Raw genomic sequence first — 21016 nt, forward strand, 5'->3', positions numbered from 1 at the left:
TATTTAAATAAACTGAAAATTACTTTCTCGGTCGTTGGCGTGGTGATGCCCTGCTGCGGTTGCTTGGAAACCTCCTGTTTGCTTTTACGGAGCGGTTTCCCTCTGTGTGTCCGTCTGTGGGCCTCAGCGTCAGTCTTCATCACTGAAGCATCATCACCACACCGATGACATCATGTTTCCTGTCTGCAGGCAAAGGACAGCGACGACGATGAGGAGGTGGTGCAGGTGGACAGGGACCACTTCATGGACGAGTTCTTCGAACAGGTGAGGTGACTGCAGGCAGTCATGTGACCACTGGGTTAAATCATGAACTGGACACTGTGAGGGTCGTAAACAGCAGCTGGGAACACTGGGACTGTTCAGTCTGAGACAAACGATTACTCAGAGGTCGCTGTTTGCACCGAAACAAAGACACAAAGGTGTCCTGAGGCAGACGTGACCGAAAACACAGAAATAAAAATGTTTTGGCTGCGATGGAGCGAGCTCAGGATTCAGGCTGCACGCCATCAGCACGTTGAAAAATATCAGCAAAAGCAGACAAAGAAGTAATGATGTGCAAAATCACATTAACCTTTAAAGCCCACCGTAGAACCAAGTCTGCCCGAGCGTAGCTTCATATCTTTACCTGCTGTAGTGACGTTGTTTGGAGCATTTCAAGTTGCTTTACATCAATATGCCCCAAGTTTTAATGACATGTTTGCATTAAGTTCATAATAACGAAATACATTAAACAAGAAAATAAAAGTCGTTTCTGTTTTTTTACACATATTTCGAGCTTCATCCCTCAGAATGCAAAGTTGCACAAAATCGTTTCAACCACAGGAAATTTATTCTGAGTGTCTTCATAGTTTCATTTTTGAGATTCAAGAATTTTTACAAACTGCAGGAAAAACAAATATAAATATTATTGTTCACAATTTACAAAAACCGCATCAAAATAAACTGTTTCCAACAGTGAAAGCACACAGGCACAAAGTAAACCTTTGGACCTGTGCGGCAGACAGGAACCGCGACCTGGGTCGAGCTGAGTTTCATATGCAAACTAAATTATTGCGCTAGCTTAAGTGGTTGAAATTCTACCAGGATTTAAAATGGTTGCACGAATCAGAGCGTGCACCCTTAAAAGGTTAATGGACATTAGGACGTCCCAGAGTAGAAGAACATAAACATCAACATGAAAACATCAAGTGAGCGAAAACTCATAAAACATCTTCAAAACATCAGAAACAGGCGACAGAAGTATGGGCTCAAAATGTGGTCATAAACTTTTTGTACTTGTAAATCAGGATTTGTATGTGTAAAAAAGATTTGTGTGTGGACTTAGAAAAAAATCCTGCAAGTTACAAGTACGAATTTTGACCCTATTTTTCTTCCTTTCATCTGATTGGTCAATGTCATGTCAATCACAAATGTAATGATCCAATCAGAGAACAGATGGGTTTAGCTGTCGAGGGGCGCTTTTTTTGAACTGCAGGTCCTTGAAGGGAATAAATGCCCTTTTACATGCCAACCCAGCGTTTTCCTTCATCACCACGAAGGAAAACAGTCTGTGGTCGTCCGAGTTTGGTGATTTTTGTGTCACAGGTCTACGTGTTTAATACAGGGACTTCCACAGCCTTTTCAACAGCGCTGCGGACCGCGGGGTGGGGGCGGGCAGTGTTTTGTAAATGACAGTCTTCATCACAAAGCTTTCTTAGTTATGAATTAGCATACATGTTTTTATTGAACATTTGAAGAACTAGCAAAAACAAACTCTTGTAGTTCACATAAAGTCAGAGATAGAAAAGACAAGGAGCAGGTGCATCTAGTACAGGTAGAGCTGCTGCACACAGAGCCCAGCAGCCAGCGTAACAAATTCTGGATCCTTTGCTTTTAGTTAGCAGTTAGCATTAGCAGCACATCCTGCGTCCGATGTGAAAGGACTTTTATGCTGCGCACTGTGACTCACAGCAATGGTCCTGGGTCAGCCCTGACTTTGTGTTAAACTAATCCTAAAGTAATAACGGTATTTCTAACCACTGATATACCACAACTTTATCCTTTCAACAGCTACTGAAAGTTAGGGGACCTAGCTGCTATCGGATATTTATATAGCGATCCTCCAGCTTCAAACTGTATCACCCTTCAAGGACCTGCAGTTCAAAAAAAAGCGCCCCTCCGACAGCCAAACCCATCTGTTCTCTGATTGGATCGTTACATTTGTGATTGACATGACATTGACCAATCAGATGAAAGGAAGAAAAATAGGGTCAAAATTCGTACTTGTAACTTGCAGGGTTTTTTTGGCTAAGTCCACACACAAATTTTTTTTACACACACAAATCCTGATTTACAAGTACAAAATATTTATGACCACATTTCGAGCCCATACAGAAGCTGTAAAAAACTAAAGCTTGGCTTAAACAAGCTGTGATCAGGTTTAATGTTATCACTGACTGAGGCCCTAAAACCAGTTCATGATGGGAAATAAATGTCGTGTTTGAAGACTGATTTTGTTCTTGTGTGTTTTTGGTTCAGGTGGAGGAGATCCGAGGCTGTATAGAAAAGCTGTCGGAGGACGTGGAGCAGGTCAAGAAGCAGCACAGCGCCATCCTGGCCGCACCCAATCCTGACGAAAGTAAGACCCTCAGGCAGCCTCACGGAGCCGCCGCGACGTCTCGCAAACGTCTCAGTTTCAGCTTCTTTCCGACTCCATCGCCGCAGAGTACAACTAATGCAGTGACCAGCAGGTGGCGATATCTGCGGTTCTGTAGGAGTCTGTTATCTAAGGAGCTCGGACAGAAACGATTCGGGTGATGTTACCATGGTCGCTACAAACGAGAGTTTAACACCGAGCTGTGGCGACTTTCATTTTTGTGAAGTTGCTAAAAAAAAGTCAGAAATTAGCTTCAAAAATCATAAAAGAAACGAAGGCGACTGAACCGTGAACTGGTTAAAAGTAAGGAGGTATGAAGAGCAGCGTCACAGCGTATCCCTCCGCCACAGCAGCTGTGTGAGGTTGTGCTGGTCGATCGGCGGGCGCTCTCCAAACGCTGTCCACGTGTCAGAACCCTTCAGTAACTCGACCCCCGACCTCAGAGTGACCTCTAATCCCGTTAACTGCTGGCTGACGAATGCTGCAGCTCGCTGCTGGCAAACCGCCACTGAGCGCGCCCATCCGTTGCTCCGCCGCTCGTCCTGACACTGTGGGGGGACGATAAGAGCGTCTCCGGTCTGAGAGCACGAGGCCTGGCGAGTCCCAATCTCGACACGGCGTGCTGTGACTCAGCAACAATGACTCAATGTCAGCGCTGACACCGACAGCCACGTCTGCGCCGTCAGAGTCTCCGCCTCAGGGGTTCCGCTCCGCGTCGGGCTTCGACCCTTTTTAGCTCTTCGTTGGCGAGACGCCGTCCACGCCTTTTACCCCTGAAATCCTCCTGACAGAAGCCGCCTGCTGTCAGGTTTCCTTCGGTGTCGAAGAGGTCCAGAGACATTTCTGTCTCCGTGCACGAGCAAACTGCCTGGGTTTATGAAATGTGGAGTTGATGCTGGTTAATGGCGTGCATGAGCAAAATGAGCCTCTGAGGAAGTTCTAGCAGCAGGAAACGTAAACAGGCGCTGAACGGCGACTTTGTGCTGCAGCTCGTTTTAGTGTCGAACAGCTGACTGTGAACAGCTGACTGTAAGTCATCAGCTGGACCCACCTGCTGTGACCTCGTAGCGCCCGCACGCCGCCCGCTCCTGTTTAGCCGCGTGAGGAGATGATTTATAACCTTCTGTGTCTGTTTGAAGAACAGGATGCGGCTTCATGTTTGCACCTTTTCTGTTTGCTCTGCATGCTGTCCGACTGTCTGCACGCTGTTTTTCTCTTTTGTTGCTGCATGATTTAAGTTCTTTTCCTGTTTTTCCATCCTTTCCTTTTTCCTTTCCTCCACCCTCTCCTCCCTCTCTCTCGCTGTCTTCGTCTCCTTCGTCGCCGTCGCTCCCTCTGATCCCCGCCCTCATGCTGTGAAGTCTGTTTAAACTGCATGAAGTGACGTTAACCTCGGAGGAGATGACGAGCCTCGGCTGCCTCGCCGTAAGTGTGTGTAACGCTGTGAGTGTGCGGTGACATGTGAAACCCTTCGGTCGGCGTGAGCTGTGCAGGAAAATGACCGAAGGGGAACGGGTGGGCGCAGCTCTACCTGAGAGTCAGTGCTGTTACACGCCGATACGGGCTAACGAAGAAACGCTGCGTCTACAGGGTGACCCCGACCAAACGCGCCCTCGCTGCAGAGCTACTCTCAGATGCATGCTGGGAGTTTGTGAGACTTTTATAATCCACAAATCTGAGTTTAAACCTGGTTAACTGAAGACTTCTTCCCAGCACACGGACGCTACACGACGCAGAATCATTGCTGCATCATAACTATTGACCCCTGATATCTGCTGGGTCCCAAACTCCTCAAAACTAAACCCGGAAACAAATCTGAACGTTTCCAGAGTTTCCAGAGCAAGCGAACGACCGTGTGACATCACAGGGATCCTGAATGTTAGTGATGCTTTACATGTTTACGGCGAGGAACATTAAGCAGAGTTAAAACACGAGCGCAGCCACACGGTCTCCAAGTATTTTAGGTTACATGAAAGCAGAGCGTTGACGTTCTCCTTTAAACCCTACAGCAGATCGAATGTTAAAGGATGTTCGGTGACGTCTGCAGTACAGACAGCGGCTGAGGTTCTGGAGCTCAGACGGGATCTCTGATGTCTTTAAGCGTCACTTCGTGTTCGTCTGACCTCCGACTCTTCTTCTCCTTCTGGTGAAATCATGTCGCTTTCTGTCTTCTTCTCCCCCTCAGTTCTGGGTCAGCTCGCGCTCAGCTGCCGACAGGCCGTCATGCAAAATGCATCCCTGTGTTTCTGCCTGAATAATGCATGATGGGAATTGTAGTGAGAGCAGAGGAGTACAGCCCATTCATAAACACCCCGCTCGGCCTCGTTCGTCGCAGACCGATATCCGTCCAACGCTCGTCGTCGTCGCCTGACAGGAAGAGGAACAAACCGGTGACCTTGACTAGCTCGTGGTCTCAGTCGCTGGTTTCAGGTCTCCCTGAATAAAACGTGACGTTTGTTTTGGGCGTCATCAGCATCAGGAAGGAGCAGGAAGTAGGATTTTCTGTGTGGCTGACGGGTCGCTGCCGCACGGATCCACAGTCCCTCCGTCGTCACGCCTCCATAGCCCAAGAGTACTGTGGGCACTTCCATCTTTTATGTACAGCCTGTGGAGTCAAAATGGAGGCACCTGCGTTCAGGCGTACTGGAGGTACAACAACTTCCTGTTGTTATGGTAACACGTTGAAATTCGGCATCACTCGTTTCGTCATATCGGACCGACGTATTGTGATCTCGATTCTGTAGGAATTTGTCCTGATTTTCAGAATAAAAGTACCTGAAAGTGTAAAGAAAGATTTTTGACATAAAAAGAAACCGATGAAGCTTCAGGTCACGTTGGAGACCAACTTCCTGTAAGTCTATAACATGGCCGACGACCACAAAGGGGCAGAAAATGAGTGATTATGATCAGCTCAAGACACAGGCTCGCCGCACAGAAAAGTAAAGTCAGTGTTTAACCGTCACACGTGGAGAGGACCTCGCTGAGGCCGCCGCTACAGCGTCACGTCTTTTCTTTACCAGCAGTTTTAAAAAAGTCGCTGACTCGTCAGAAATGAGTGGAAAAAGGTCATCAGTGGGCTAAACTGAGCTGTGTGCAGCCTCTGCAGGCATGGATGTGCTGACGTTCGAGTCCCACTCGCAGACTGTTCCCTAGCTTTAGCATGACATGCTAATGAGAGCTGCAGGAGTGAAGCGAGTCAGTGGCGGGAAAGGCCAAGCGGCGCTGCAGCGCTTGTAAATCTCAGCGCGCAGCTGCAGTTGGCGCCTGCTGCCTCCGCTGTCCTCCATCATGGCTGACAGGATGTGATGTTTCTGCACGCCCTCCTGCTCGTCTGCTTCCTCCAGCCTCAGCGCTTACACGACTGCGTGCATCGACCTGATTGGACTCTTAGTGGAAGCCTCGATACACCAGCAGTGAAGGGGGAGGCAAACACGACAGCTCAGCTTCTACACAAAACCAAGAGCTGCTTAGCAAAAACAGCTAACAGCCAATCAGAGCCTCTGAATTCAACTCCGACTCGTCGCTGGGAGTTTGAAGGGAAGAGGTGGAGGTCAGGTGGAGTTTGAAGAGGCTGCTCTCAGAACACCAGTTTGTTTTTAACCTCGTCAGATCCAGCAGAGGTCTCGTGATGGTGAAACACCCGATCGATCCTAGAGAATACAAATGATCAAATATGAAATATAAACTAAATTAACCATGAAGGGAAATACAGATGTTTGTCTTTCTCTGGCGTTCCGGAAGCTTCCTGAAGAGATCAAACGTGAATCATTTTTCATGATCGTTTCACAAATAGCAGCTCGTCAAATATGAGGAATAATAAAAACCTGATGATAACCCAGAACAACCGTTTTATTGTGTTAGGGCCAGATCTGAGTCAGGAACACCTGTACACCAGGTGCTGGCAGCTGACACCGACAGGAAACAGGCTCACAGTGTTGGATCTTTATGATGTCAGAGAGGACCACAAAGCCCGCCCACCCGCTCTTCAAACTTTTTGCAGCCAATCAGAAAAAAGCTTTAGCCTTAACGAGTGAGACTGTTTCAGCTTTAGCTTCAGATCTCTGCTGTTGGCATCACAAACTCACTGTGTTGGTTCTTTTCTTTGCAGAGACCAAGCAGGAGTTGGAGGACCTCACAGCTGACATCAAGAAGACAGCCAATAAAGTTCGCTCAAAATTAAAAGGTACGTCCTGGCGCTGCTGCAGGAAACATCACGGTGCAGGCGAGGAGCTCTGATGAGGAAGCATCTTCTCAGACAGAGCGGAGACGCTCGTATCCAAACCCATTTATATCGACGTCCTGCTGCAGACAGCGCCGAGTGAATTCACGACGCATTCTTTAATTACTTTACAGGATCTACTGCGAGGCTCTAGAAGTTCACATTACTCGCTGTAAGTCAGTTTGGGTTCTCAGGGAAATCTCTGAAGGACGAGTGTATTTATATTCCTGTCCCATCCCAGCAGCATGAATCCGTTTCCTGCTGCTGTTTAAAGAGGCAGGACTTCGTGCTGCAGCCTGAGAGCTTATTTCGGTGCGCTGTGAGCAGCTTGTTTCAGCACAGAGTCAAACACGAGCTCAGCGCGCAGCTTGCAGGTGATTTTCAGCGTCTGTGAACGTTTGAGTTTTGCTGGTTGCTGTAAAACTCTTCAATTAAAAGCAGGATAGTTTACAAGTGTAAATAAAGACCCAGAACAAGGTAAAGAAGGATTATTCTGAACGGATTCATGCAAAGCAGCTATATCAAAGAGTCCAAGAACATGCAGATGGAGGTAGAAATGAGGAGTAGGGTCCTTAAATTACCTGTCAATGACGCGTGTCAGAGGATGTAAAGCTTGCCGTTGTCCCGCCCCCTGATCCACAGCCAAGCTGGCTCACAATCGATCCAGAAGTGGTGATGTCACGTAAGTATAACTTTTAGAGTCAGTCGTACGCTCGGGATCTTTGGTCTATTTGTGTGTTCCTAATATTTTGGACACTGACCTCTGAAAGCCCCTCTCTTGTTCTCACCTGTGTGAAACATGTGACCAGTTCTTTGTGACATTCACAGCAAATAATTCACCTGTGAACAGGTGACACAGGAGGCCACGCCTCATGGGGCCGCCATTCCTACACCCGTGACGTTTTAATGTGAGTCCAGCTTTATTGGAGGGTTTACGGTGTTTTCTGTTGACCTTCAGCAAAAGAAGACAATGTTCAGAAACAGGCGTGGCGGTATATCGAGCAGCAGTCGTTGGTACAGCAACACACGCACTCGCAGGCTAATGAGCTTAAAGCTACTGAGTCAGTTCATGCTGAAGGTTCAAGGACATCACCGCTTTAATATGAACACCCTGAGGATGAAACACACTCACACACACACCAGAACGATGTGTGTGTGAAAACACACAGACGACATGTGCGGTCTGAGAATAGCGCTGATGCTGGAGATAAAGCTATAACTGGAACCCCTGCGAGGCTACGAGTGTTTTTATAAACACACACACTGCAGCAGGTCCTACTGTAGATCTGTCATCCTCGGGGGGTGTTTGAGGGATGGGTACAGACAGGCTCTGCCCACAGCAGATTTGTGTTCTTAAAAAGTCTTTGTCTCCGTGTCTGAGCGACTGTGGGTTCAGACTGTGGAACTGTCCAGTTTTTAAAGAGACAGTACCCCTGAATAACATCTGAAATAAGCCCGGCTGCAGTTGCATAGCAGCTTACAGAGGTGGGGCAAGCACATCCACGCTACGAGGTGTTCTGGCGTGACGCGTCGATATTATGTTTTTGATGTTGTCAGCGGTCAGGATGTGTGCGATAAAGCCCTCATTCAAAGATTCACTCATCTGCTGGACTTTTACCAAGAAGAGCAAAGTTTGGGGATGAAGCTCCTTTTTTTAGACATTCTGCTTCCTATTTCTATCTGTTTCAGTAACATCAATCATCAGTGTGTTCATCAATATGTCAGATTTTCTGTTTCATCATGCTCCTGGACCGTGGTCAGCATGAAGCTCATAGTCCTGCAACAGATTTTTACGTAAGAACAAACATGTTTTTTTCTAAATAAGCTAAAGATGCTAAAGTCGTCCTCAATCACACGAGGACCCACAAGCTGTTGCTTACTCACCGAGTTTTCATCTCACTGTCACACAGACAAATGCACACCAACACCGCGCACACACACCATCAGTGCTACGTGATACTGCTGAGTCATTGTGGATCCAGCAGCGAGCAGCTGGGCCACGAGCCAGGAAGCACACACACACCGTGATTTTATCACATTACAAGATATCAACTTGCATTAATTTCATGGAGACTTAAAGCAGGTCCTAGCATAAGATTTCATCGTCTTCATTACCACAGTGTTCCCAACAGACATGGGTCCCCACATTGTATCTAAAACAAGAACAGTGACTGAGTGGAAACCATTATGTAAGCATTTCAGCTCATCAAATGCCAGAGACAAACTCACATCAGAGTCACATGACACAGGACAGACCTGCAGCCGGTTACCATGGTGTCCACGCATGCACACACACTGCACTGAGGTAACGTCCAGCTGTGACGTTCTTTTCATTTTACATTCCTCACAGATCTCAGTCTGTCTGACCTTGCATTAGTTCATCTGCAGCTCTAGTCTTTGCATCGCCCCCTTCAGGCTGACAAGCTTATTACAAAATCCACACTTCAGGAGCGGTTCTCATGCTGTGGGCAAAAAGCCACTAAGGAATTGGCAATAATCACCCAATATAAAGAGAAACTAAGACGAATAACTAAATCAAATCAATCTACTGCGGAGTTTGTGCTGAAGTAACACAAACAAATGTTCACAGCAGACGAGGAGAAACGTGTCGGTTCCTGTTACTGCAGCCAAAGGTTTAGTGTTTGTAGGTTCAACAGTGTTTGTGTTCACTGCAGTCAGGCTGCTTCAGTTTGACATCGTTACACTTAACAGAGCTTTTGACGCCATGTAGTCGACCTCTGCTGTCACAGCTTCTGGATTGTAATGAAGGTTTTAATCTGTGAAGTTGGACTTTTATAAACACAGGTCATGTTTGAGAATTAGAAAGTATCTCTAACACCAGCTGTACAAATCATGCACGTCGTTTACGGTCAGAGCAGCGAGAAAGCAGATTTCAGCCTGAATATATGACAACAGACCTGATTTTGACACATCGACGTTGTTCCTGTGGAGCTTCTTTGGTGTTGCATTATTCAACTTCATTCGAGCGCTGAGGCGATGAAGCAGGGTGAGGATGAGGGGGGCAGTGTTGGTGAACAGGCTGTTTAACGTCAGTTTACTGTCCCATTCTTTCATTTGTCATATGGAAAAAAAACATTTTCAAAAATGTGTTTCCCTGCTGCTCAACGAAGGCAGCGAGTTTCAGTTTCCTGCATGAATTCTGAAAGAGGCCAAAACACATTTAGCAGAAACACTGGACACAAACCGCTGCGCTGGTGGAAGGAGTTTTGGTGGTTTCAGTAATTCAGTGTTGTTATTATATTGAATTACTCGCTTTCAGTCTTTGGTTGAAGTTCACTATGATAACCTTAGTTTGAAGCTGTTTAACGGTTTTCTCAGTGAACCTGCTGAACTCTGAGCGAGGCGTTCGGACCTCGTTCGCCCTCGTTGTTTCCCGTTGGCGCGTCTGTTGCGTTGCCAGCTTTGCTTCAGCGTTGAACTCGCTCTGTTTGTTTTCCCGCAGCAATCGAGCAGAGCATCGAGCAGGAGGAGGGGCTCAACAGATCATCAGCGGACCTCAGGATCCGTAAGACGCAGGTGAGCCGTGCTTTTGTCAGGAGAGCAGATGTGACGTGGAACATCTGACCTCTGAAACAACCACGTGTACGGGGTCGTTTCAGCTGCATGACAATAAATTCATACCTTTCAAGTGAAACCTCATACGCTCGTTTTGACATCACCGTTTCAAACAGGCCAGAAAGCCCTCCCCCTGACCCCTGACCCCATGTTAGGAGGCTATTTTGTGTTTAATTGCCCTTCCAGCTGAAATGTTAACAGCCCCTTCATGCAAGCGGTGACCCTTGACCCCATGCTGTCACCCACTCAGGGATCCTCCCTTCCTGCTGTACCTTCCTTTCTTCTTTCTGTTCTAACGTCCTACTGAGCGTGTGCGCCTCCTCACAGGAACCATGTGACTCGGTGCTATTTGTGTTCTCCAGGCGCCCTCTCGCCTCCGCAGCTCGTCTCGTGATTTGTCTGTAATTTGACCCTGCAGTATTCTGCTTTGTCATTGGCTCCTGGCTCCCCCCACTCCTCTCCAGCAGTCTGCTCCCTGCTGCCTCCTGGTGGCAGAGAAAAAGAACTGCAACACCACTGACAGCAGTGTGCGTGCTTTATGTCTGAACGCACACACACACATGATCTGATGAGACAAAGCTTTTGATGCATTTTAAGCTTTTCAAAGCTGTTTTATTGTCATCTTATAGTTTTGTCTAAATGTGTGACACACAGGTGTAGATTTCAGGGTGGAGGCCGAACGAACCACAAAACTGCCGAGATGTTTTTTATGAATGCAGACGTGGATGAATTTATGGCTCCAGGTAAAAGTGTTCTGTGTTCCTGCAGCACTCGACATTGTCACGCAAGTTCGTGGAGGTGATGACTGAGTACAACACCACGCAGTCCAAGTACCGCGACCGCTGCAAGGACCGCATCCAGAGACAGCTGGAGATCAGTGAGTACACAACACGCCAGCAACACGCAGTCTTACTGTATGTCAGCACCATGGTTGTTCAGAGGTCAGAGGTCATCTCTCAACCTGAAGGCTCGAAGGTCTTGATGACTCTGAACTGGCTGTAGGTGAGATAAAGCTTTGAGTGGTCAGCGAGACTAGAAAGGCAGCACAAACCTGTGGATGGAAGATAATGACAATCTAAACATCAGAGCTGCTGCTGTTTGAACCCACATCTGTCCGTGTGGGGCTGGCTCACCGCTGCCTCTGCTGGACGTCACAGGAACTGCAGCTGTTGGTGTTTCAGTCAGTTTGATGGCTGTAAATAATAAATGAGGTCAACACAGTGTGTAGATAAACATCACAGGACAACACACACACAGGGACACACACACTGATGCAGACAGATAAACAGTACAGACTGCAGAGGCCGCGTGCAGACTTTCCTCTCAGCAGCATCAGCTGACCTTCACACAGCTGCCAGACTTACCCTGTGTGGCCAAAAGTTTGTGGACACATGGCCACTGTGAAAACATGGAACATATTAACGTTTTCATCATGAGCCAAAACTCTGGCCTTGATTATTTTTTAATTCTACGTAAGTTTAGTCTCTCGGCTGTGGGTTTATACCAAGCACATGACCAAAGAGCTTGTATTAGTTATGTTCATACAGATTTCCTGTTGGATCGTGTTCAGGCGTGTAAGATAACGTGTCCAAGAACAGCGTCCCAGCTTTACTGTTTAACATCGGGCTGGATTCAGTTTAACTCTCAAGTGACTGAGTGCCATCAGCTGTTCGATTATGTGTCTCTGTTGGTGTGTTTAGCAAAACCTCATTTTCTGTCAGCTTCTTTTCCTGATTCGTCGTTTTCTCGCTGCGATGCTGTGCGACTCTAACTGTGTTGCTCTGTGTTCTCTCTCTGCAGCTGGAAGAACCACTACCAACGAGGAGCTCGAGGACATGTTGGAGAGTGGCAAGCTGGCCATCTTCACTGATGATGTAAGCAACGCACCTGAGCCCACCCGGCTTACGTTACCTGTGCCGTTCTGCATCCCGGCAAGTGTCTGGGATGCAGAACGGCCACGAGGTGCGCTGAGACATCAAGCGAACACGGCCACTGTCACATGACAGAAAGGGGACGGAGGGGGAGGGGTAAGATGGGAGCTGCAGAGGTTTTTAATTTGAAGGAGTTGTGTCATGCTATTCCTGCTCCTTCAAATTAAAAGCTCCCATGTTTGCTGGTGACTGTAACTGAACACTGAGCTGCCAATCAGCACTGAGCTCGTCTGGTTGTGACGTCACAGTATAGTGACTGGGACACCAGAGGAGCTCAGGAAGAAACAGACTGACAGCAGTTGTTCGGTTACAGCAAAAAGGTAAGTCATTCTGAAAGGACTGGAGGTCAGAGGTCACAGCTGTATCCAGCATGTGCTGTTAGAAGGTTTAACTGCTAAAATCTTTCATTTAGTATGAATTAAATCGAAAGATTTAAACTGCTTTCACCCTCCCAAGGTACTTCAGCTCTGCTTTCTATTTAACTGCAAGTTGACATACTTCAGTACAGCTCAAAAATTTCAAATTAAAAGCCTTTCAGGAATTCAGCAGGCACAGACTTTAGCACTGAAAAGGTTTAATTTGAATCAAAGTTTAGAGTTTCCCTCAAGAAGAACCAAAAGAGAGTCTAAAAATATTTCACATAGTTGCACTTTTTCCACAATAAAACCATCTGAAAGGAAGATCCTATTAGTTTTACTTATCCATCGAAAAGCAGCTGAAAAATACTTTATGCTCAATTTTTTCACAAAAAATGGTTGATATGATTTTAATTTGAAAGATTGATTTGAAATATTGTCAAGAGATTTTTAATTGTATTGAAATTAATATAAAATGTAATTTTAATTTAATTTAATCTTTAAAAACATTTATGCATTTTTTTCTAAATAGAACCAGTTTAATAACTTCTATAAATGAAAACATGAGAAGAGTAGAAGATCTTCGATTCTTGACTTCATTTGTACGACTTCACTGATATAAAAAATCTGATGACAATAAATATGGAGAGAAAATTAAAAACAAACAAAAGAACAAGCAAATCAGAGTGGTGGAAAAAATCACAATTACTCCATCGCTGCTCAGAGTTGTGACCTGTGTGAACCTGCCTCGCAGATCAAAATGGACTCTCAGATGACGAAGCAGGCCCTGAACGAGATCGAGACCCGGCACACTGAGATCATCAAGCTGGAAAACAGCATCCGTGAGCTGCACGACATGTTCGTCGACATGGCCATGCTGGTCGAGAGCCAGGTGCGTCCCGTGATGCAACAGGAAATTCATGCAGCCCGTCAAAGGGCTGCCATGGGGCGGTTCAAGTTAAATTCTGCCTCCCGTGTGTTTTTTTAGGGCGAGATGATTGACAGAATCGAGTACAACGTGGAGCACTCCGTCGACTACGTGGAGCGAGCCGTCTCCGACACCAAGAAGGCCGTCAAATACCAGAGCCAGGCTCGCAAGGTAAGGAATCCCGGATGAGCCCCCATTTGTGTTATGAGCGAGATGATGTGTAATTTTGTGCGCTCAGAGTTGCCCCCTGCTGGACGCTACATCCAGGTGTTAAGACTTTTGACATCTTTAACCACCGCTCTGTTTTCTGTCGTCGCCCCGCAGAAGAAGATCATGATCATCATCTGCTGTGTCATCCTCGGCGTGGTCCTGGCGTCGTCCATCGGTGGCACGCTGGGCATGTAACGCGCTCCGCCACCTGCTGCCGTGACGACCGAACACCGACTGACCGACCGTCCGACCGACAGCCAGCAGAGAAAAGAAACACCAACGACGACACAAAAACTTGAAACACAAATGCAAGACAGATAACCAATCAGCTAGGAAGAGATAACGACCCAATCACAGATAAGAGGAAACACCACGGGTTCGGGTGGGGTTCAAAAAACAAGAAAAAACCACGAGAAAACACCATGACATCATAGCTGACTGACTACACTACATATACAAAAGAGGGTACAGATAAACCTATTTATTACAGATGTACATGTAAATGTATTGAACATGAAGCAACACGTGGGTTAGCTACCTGTAAAAACTGATGACCTATAATATGGCATTTACTTGTTTGTTTGCTTGTTTTGCCTCTTTTCTTATTTTTTAAAAGTTTCTTTCGTTTTTCCGGAGTCTCCGAGGACAGTGACGGCTGCTGGGAACGAGCTCAGATAACAAAATAAAAGCCCAAAAAAAAAGAGAGAGAACATGTTTCTATCACATTCTGGAACCCTGGAGCGTTCCTGAGCTGCGCCCTGGAATACTTTCTGTTCCAGAGCGCAGACGGGAACAAGCAGCCGAAGGTTCCGGAATGTCAGCCTGCAGAACGAGCACCCTCCGGCTTTGGCAGAACACGCTCCGCCCCCTTGTTGCTAGGAGGGGTTTCACCGCTGCCTCTTTAGACCACCTCTCATTGGTTGCTCACTCCTGGCGTTCACCTCAGTCAGCCAATGAAATTAGCTTAACCTGGCGAAGCCCGGCCTGCCACACGTTATTTAGGACGCATCAAGGACGTTGACCGTGACACGCTTCCCTCTGAGTTCGGGGGAGGGAGGAGTGTCCGCGGCAAGAACCTCCCCTTTTCGTCACACCTATCCAACCAAAGAGCCGGGGAGGGCCTCTGGTTGTCAGGCTGAATTTGATTGGCCGGCGGCAGAAAAGACCGTGACGTTTGACTGACAGGTGAACGATGGGGAAGGAGGGTTCGGACGAGCAAGAGTCAGTCTATGCAGTTTAGAAAACCACGCCTCCCCGTCACTGGGACAGCCAATGAGGATTGGGCATTTCGGTGATCTGATCAGGTCCGCGGTCGTCATCTCGAAGCTGTCACAGCTGTTCTTCCGGAAGATCCTAAAAAATGAAGAGAACGCATTAAAAAGTAAAGAAGAAAAACAAATGTAACTACAACACTAAGAAGCGCTGGTTGCCCTGGTTACCTGAGTGTCGCGGTGATATCGTTGCTTTCCCGTTTCTTGATGGGGAACGTTTGTTGCTTCGTTGTTTCCGTGGTGCTGCTGTTTTGGTGCGTGTGACGCGTCCCGTGACGTATCGGCCTGACACGATTTAGCTGTTAATGTTTAGTCTGTACGTTTTAAAGCATTCGCCCAGATCCTACCTGCAGCCCCGAGTGTGCGTGCGTGTGTGTGTGCGATTTTTCATCCACGCTGTGTGAGCGCATGAGTTGCACAGGTGCTACTGACCAGCAGAAGGTGTTCCTATTGGTGGATTTTCTCTGTGGAAGGTGGAACATGTGACACGCATACATTCATATAAATTCCCAACATATGCTGCATTCAATTGCAACCGGGAACTTGGAATTTCCAGTTTCATTAACCTGGGAAGTTTCTGATTAATATAACGTTGTTCATGAGTTCAAATCAGTTCTGAACGCCTTCGTCTGCTTTTACGTTCTCTGTGGAAAAGCAGTAAAGCAAACCTGCGGGAACGTTGATGGCTCGGATGTCATTCCCAGTGCTGATTTCCAAATTCCGCGGTACATTAAATGCAGCAGCAGCTCATGCATGAACTCCATGTTTAACTTTTCATGCAGACACACTGGACACTCGCCCCTAACTCGCGAATTCCCCGTGTTACATATCGAACCAGTGACTGCGTCGCTTATAGCATGCTGTAGCGTTAGCTTGTGTTTCGTGTAGATTATGTAGAAGCTGCTCGTTACAGATGGGTCATCAGTTTTCTTCCTTTTTTAAACATTAAAGACGTTTCTGTCCAGACTGGCATCAGGACAAAGGCAGCTGAAAATGTGGAGTAGAATTTGTTGCATTAGCGGTTAGCTGAACGTCTGCAGGACTGTCACTCCTTACAGCGACTGCTGATTAAAATAGAAATGTGACGCAGCAAACAGCCTATCTCAGGACTGCGTGCTGTGTTGAAGATCGCGCCACCGCCTGCGCTAACATGTAGGACCGCGGCGTTGAAGAGGAAGGGTCGTCTACGCTCAGGCTCTGTGATACGGAGGTTCACCTGCTTCTGTTGAGGCCTCGCTGGACGACCAAATACCACCTTAAAACCTCACGGTCCCCTCCTGCTCAGTGCTCACGATTAGTTTTGTTTGACGGCGTCTTCTCTGGTTTCACCTGTTCTGCTCTGGATCTTTTAGCTGGACCCTGATCGGGTTTCCGACGTCCCTGACTTATAGTTTTTGTTTCATGTTTCCTGAGAAATGTATTATTTGAAGCTTTTCAGAGACAGGGCTTTAAAAAACAGAACATGCCGCCTTTCATAACAAGTCAAAGCTGTTTTTTGCTTCCTTGCTCTGTAGAGACCTGCCGACAGGAAGCTGACATTAGCTTTCGTTTGACAGTCGTGTGTCCTCCTCAGCCAGCTCGAGCGTTGGAAAGCGGATGTTGTTTTGTGGAAAACGTGTTTTCTTACCCATCACAGTAGCTAGCATTAGCTTTAGATGTCTGTGGTGCCGTGTAGACGATTGTTAGGCTTTGTTTCATTCTTGGCTTCCCAAAACCAAAACATAACGCGCGTTCACCAAAGCTTCGCAGGCACCGTCCCCGCCCCGACTCCTCCAAAGAGCCCAGCAGATGTGTGGTCATGTGCCGTGTCTGTAGATGTAGGTCGATCTCGCACTTTTCTCTCTGCCCATTCGTTCCATTCTGGTTTTAGGTGTTTTCACATGTAGAGCTGTCAATTCAATATGAACCAGTGTGCTTGTTTTACCTGCGTTTACATGTCTCACGACTCCCTCGGACATTTAGAGAACCTAAACCCACGTCCCCATTGGCTGCTTCGTTCATCGTTCTTTGTTCGTTTGAGCGGTTGACGGTTGTCCAGGCGGCGTCGCAGTCGTCGCGGCAGTCTCGGGTTGGTGATTGTGGTGGATGCGAGGATGCCGTCATAGCACCAGCCAGCTTGTTGACACTGATTTTGCCATGTGTGAGTGTTTGTTTTCTGTAAAGTTCCCGCTCCTGCGTGGCGGTCACTTGTCGGGTCCCGCCGCCATCCTCTCGAAAACATGGACAAAACCTCACGAAACCCACGCAGGCAACAGTTGGAGATTCGGCTAAGTGAAGGTTCAAATGGTCGTCGGCACGTCTGCCCGCCCCGTCCTCTCGTCTCTTCCTGTCGTGCTGTAGATGTTTGGTTGTACAAAAAGATGGCGCAGAGGGTCGGAGTCTGCCCCCTCCCTTCGCCCTGCAGACCCCGCCCATCCCACTGTGTGTACTACTTATAATAATGGTAATAAAAAAGGCATGCAAAAGCGTTGTGGAGTTTGCATGATGGTGTTTTTTGTACCCCACCTCCCCGCCTCACCCTTCACGTCGTGCACTTTACCGCCAATCAGACCCCGTTTGGTTTCTATGGAAACACTTCACAGTTACTTTCGTTTGTGACGCGTCATTTTTACGATGTTTTCTTCAGAGACCGGTGTGATGTTTAAATAAATGTGAAAGGTTAAATTCCCATCCCACGAACTCCAGCCCTCCCGCCGGGTTCGGACGCCTCCGTCACCTCCCGATGTCTGCGTGTTCGCTTCCACTGTTGCATTTGTGTGTGTGCGTGTGCGTGTTGAAGCAGCACGAGTGTGTTTCAGTGTGCGAAGCGTCCAATCGCAGGTGGGCGGGTTGCAGCAGGTTTCAAAATTCCACTTTTTTTTTTTTTAGATTGCGACAGAAGCGAGGAGAGAAGCTTGCAGACGCCATGATCACTGTTACCGCCGTGGCGTTGATTCGATTCAGACCAAAGCATTTCCGCCCTCCCCTCCAAATGTTCGCCGCTAATCTCAAAGAGCACAACGCGAGTCGAGTTTACAAACAGAGAATAAATATACAAATAGAAAAGCCCCACCCCCTCCACTGCCATCAATCAGACCGACCCGCCTCTCTCCCTCCACCTTCAGAGTCCGAACTGAAAACATGACACATCCGTGAAGTGAGTCCCAGTTGGTTTGCGTCTTCACGCTGCAGGATCAACGCTCCTCTGCAGGGTTACAGGCCACGCCCCCCACATACCTCCGAACAGCCGGAGAGAGAAAGTTAAACATCAGCAGATTTGGTCAAAGGTTGATCTCAGATCCTCCAGCGAGCATTCTTCCTGTGCGAGAGGCCGACTGCAGTCGTGTGACATCACATGTGTACGCAACAAAAATACAAACAAACATAAATCTGAGTCACATCTGGATGTTCGCCGCCGTTCAGCCTTTCTGTTGTTTCCATTTCTGACAGAGCGGGCGCACAACGCTGGAAAAAATCACGTGAAGAGAGTTTGAGCGCGACACGCAAGACGCCATAGCCTGACTCGCCGTTAGCCGTTAGCCCGTGTGGGAGTAATGCGGTGTGGGCCGACCCTGACTTGGGGGTCGCGTTCCAGCGCTCTGCGGTTATTTCTGCACGCTGACTCGTGAGCACAGCGGCGTCTGTCTTTGCCGCTTCGTCGCTCCTCCGCTGTGGCGCAGTTAAGCCGCCTCCACGCTGATTTTTGTCTTCCTGAAACTATTGTGAAAAACCAAAACGTGCTCGGCGCCCCGCTCTGGGTGATGACATCACAAACATGTTCAGTGTTCTTTATTTGGCGCTCGCGCTCGTCCCGTTGCTCTCCGACAGTATTCACTTTAAACAGTGTTTATGTTCTCTAGTGGGAGGGGTGGGAGGGGTTAGGGGAGGGGCAATAGAGACAGACCACGCCCACAATCACCCCTGCCATAACAAGTAGGAAAGACACTGAAATAACATCGTTATCCTCATTATTACTGTTGTTATTACTATGATTATTACCAAACAGACAAATAAAGATGCAGTAAACATTTGCAAAAACCCGGAGGGAGACAACGTGATCGAATCAACTTTAAAAATGGAGGTGATGACGATTCTATAATAGCAATGATTTAAAGAAGTACAAAGGAGTTATGTTATCATAATAATAGTAGTCATATTGAATATTGAATGCTCGCAATTTTGTCAAACTGAAACTGGATTCTTTGTGTTATGTAATTATTGTAAATAACTTCAAAGAGAGAAAAAATGACTTGCATGTCTATGTATAAATCTACTGAGATATCTATTCCCGTCAAAGTCTGCACGTAGGCCGGCCTCTGTCCTCTTTCGCCTCTTTCGCCCGCCCTTGCTGTGGCGCCCCCTCTGTTTGTACCGTGCAGCTGAGTTGCGACAGCAGAGACTAGGAGAAACTTGGCTTCCTATTGTCGCGTCTGCACACGCTCAGTTCAGAAGCTGTGTCTGCGCCCACCTGTGGATGGAGAAGGCACGGCGGTGTTTTTAGTAGCAGGACGCCCGCTGAGCGGTGCCGCCGTCCCTTTGAGTGCCCGTGTCTCTTAGTTTCTTTCTGAAGGAGCGAATGAAAACACCACACAGGTTTTTGCGGCACAAATGCAGCCACGCCTCCATCTGTTACCCCAGGTCCAGAGGCTCCACCCACTGGCTCCTCTGATGAAAGTGCTTCCCTCCATATTAGGAAAATTAAGCCCGCCTTCAGGGCTTTCCAGGCCACACCTGCACGTCACTTTGGAAGCCAAGTTAGCAGTTTTAAACTCTCCCTCTCTCGCCGTCCTGTTCAATCTCAGCTGAAGCAAGCTCGCCAAACGACACACCGAAAGCTCCGCCTCTTTACCTGACTGCTTCCCCAGAGTTTAGCCTGAGCCTAGGTCTAAAAGAACAGACTCAACCTGCCAGCACTTAGCCATATCCAATATCATCCTGCTGCACTGTAAACAATCTGACTGGCGAAAGTGGCTTGGTGTCACGGTGCCAGGTTGCTTACGCCCGTCAGAACCGAGACTCGGCACGTTAATGGAGTCGTCCATCTTAGTAGAAGAATCGTCGTCTCAGATGGTTAGATGACCTTCGGTCTGCCGCCACAGTCTTCCTTCTGCGTGGCTTTTCCATCGTTTAGTCCTCACGAGTTCCTGGAGGAGGTCTCAGCTCCAGACGACACGCAGGTGAAGCGGTCCACTTCCTGTGGTTTCACCTGGTGTGACGGCTCAGCGTCACCTCCACGCCACGGCCACCACCTGGTTTCAGGCCCGCTCTCTAGCCTCACACAGGCCTAACCTGACGAAGCGTGCAATATTCAGAGAAACAAGGGCTTGTCTTTATCATGCAGAGGCGTTGGCCATGGCACGGGAACTTCAGACGCCGTAATTGCGACAGCAGAAGTGTGAACCCCACCTGATTTTTAGGGCGTGGGATGAGTGAGGAACAAAGCTATCTCGGGGGAGGGGGACGGCAGGTGGAGGCGGAGCCCTGAGGTCAGAAAAAAGCAAAGCGCTGAATAAGAGAGAGGACAGGGGCGCCGCGCGCAACTTTGACCGGAAATGCAACTTGTGTCCCGTTTTTTTTGTGTGTGTATGTGTGCGTAGCGTAATGTAAAAGCGATCTGTCCCCCCCCCCACTCCACCTCACCACCCCAACCCTCTCCCCCCTCCAGAAAGAAAACATTCCCCCCCGACCCTGCCCCCTCCAGCCCCCGCCTCCCCCGTCCTCCCCCCTCTCTTGTACTGCTGTTGGCTGTTCTGTTTAGTTCATGTGACGTGCCAGTATTCCCCCCACCTCCTCACCCCTTGCCCACTCCCTCCTCTCTCCTGCCCCCTCCGCCCTCTCTCGCTCTCCCCCTCCTCTCTCTCTCTCTCTCTCTCTCTCTCTCTCTTCATGGATCTTTAAGATGACAACTCTA

At 48.0% G+C, this 21016-nt stretch overlaps 1 protein-coding gene across 1 annotated transcript in view; it reads left to right on the forward strand.

The window, feature by feature from the left end:
• stx1b (syntaxin 1B) overlaps positions 1 to 20618 on the forward strand; it is a 48221-nt gene extending 27603 nt beyond the window's left edge. Inside the window, exons 2-10 of the mRNA XM_082530636.1 lie at positions 190 to 264; positions 2518 to 2617; positions 6744 to 6818; positions 10318 to 10391; positions 11199 to 11307; positions 12231 to 12304; positions 13472 to 13609; positions 13706 to 13816; positions 13970 to 20618. Of these exons, the coding sequence (XP_082386762.1) occupies positions 190 to 264; positions 2518 to 2617; positions 6744 to 6818; positions 10318 to 10391; positions 11199 to 11307; positions 12231 to 12304; positions 13472 to 13609; positions 13706 to 13816; positions 13970 to 14050 (837 nt within the window). The 3' untranslated portion in view covers positions 14051 to 20618. The remainder of the gene's footprint in view (positions 1 to 189; positions 265 to 2517; positions 2618 to 6743; positions 6819 to 10317; positions 10392 to 11198; positions 11308 to 12230; positions 12305 to 13471; positions 13610 to 13705; positions 13817 to 13969) is intronic.
• The last annotated feature ends 398 nt before the right edge of the window (positions 20619 to 21016 follow it).

This window comes from Aulonocara stuartgranti, assembly GCF_965226115.1.
Source record: "Aulonocara stuartgranti genome assembly, chromosome: 4".
NCBI lineage: Eukaryota > Metazoa > Chordata > Actinopteri > Cichliformes > Cichlidae > Aulonocara > Aulonocara stuartgranti.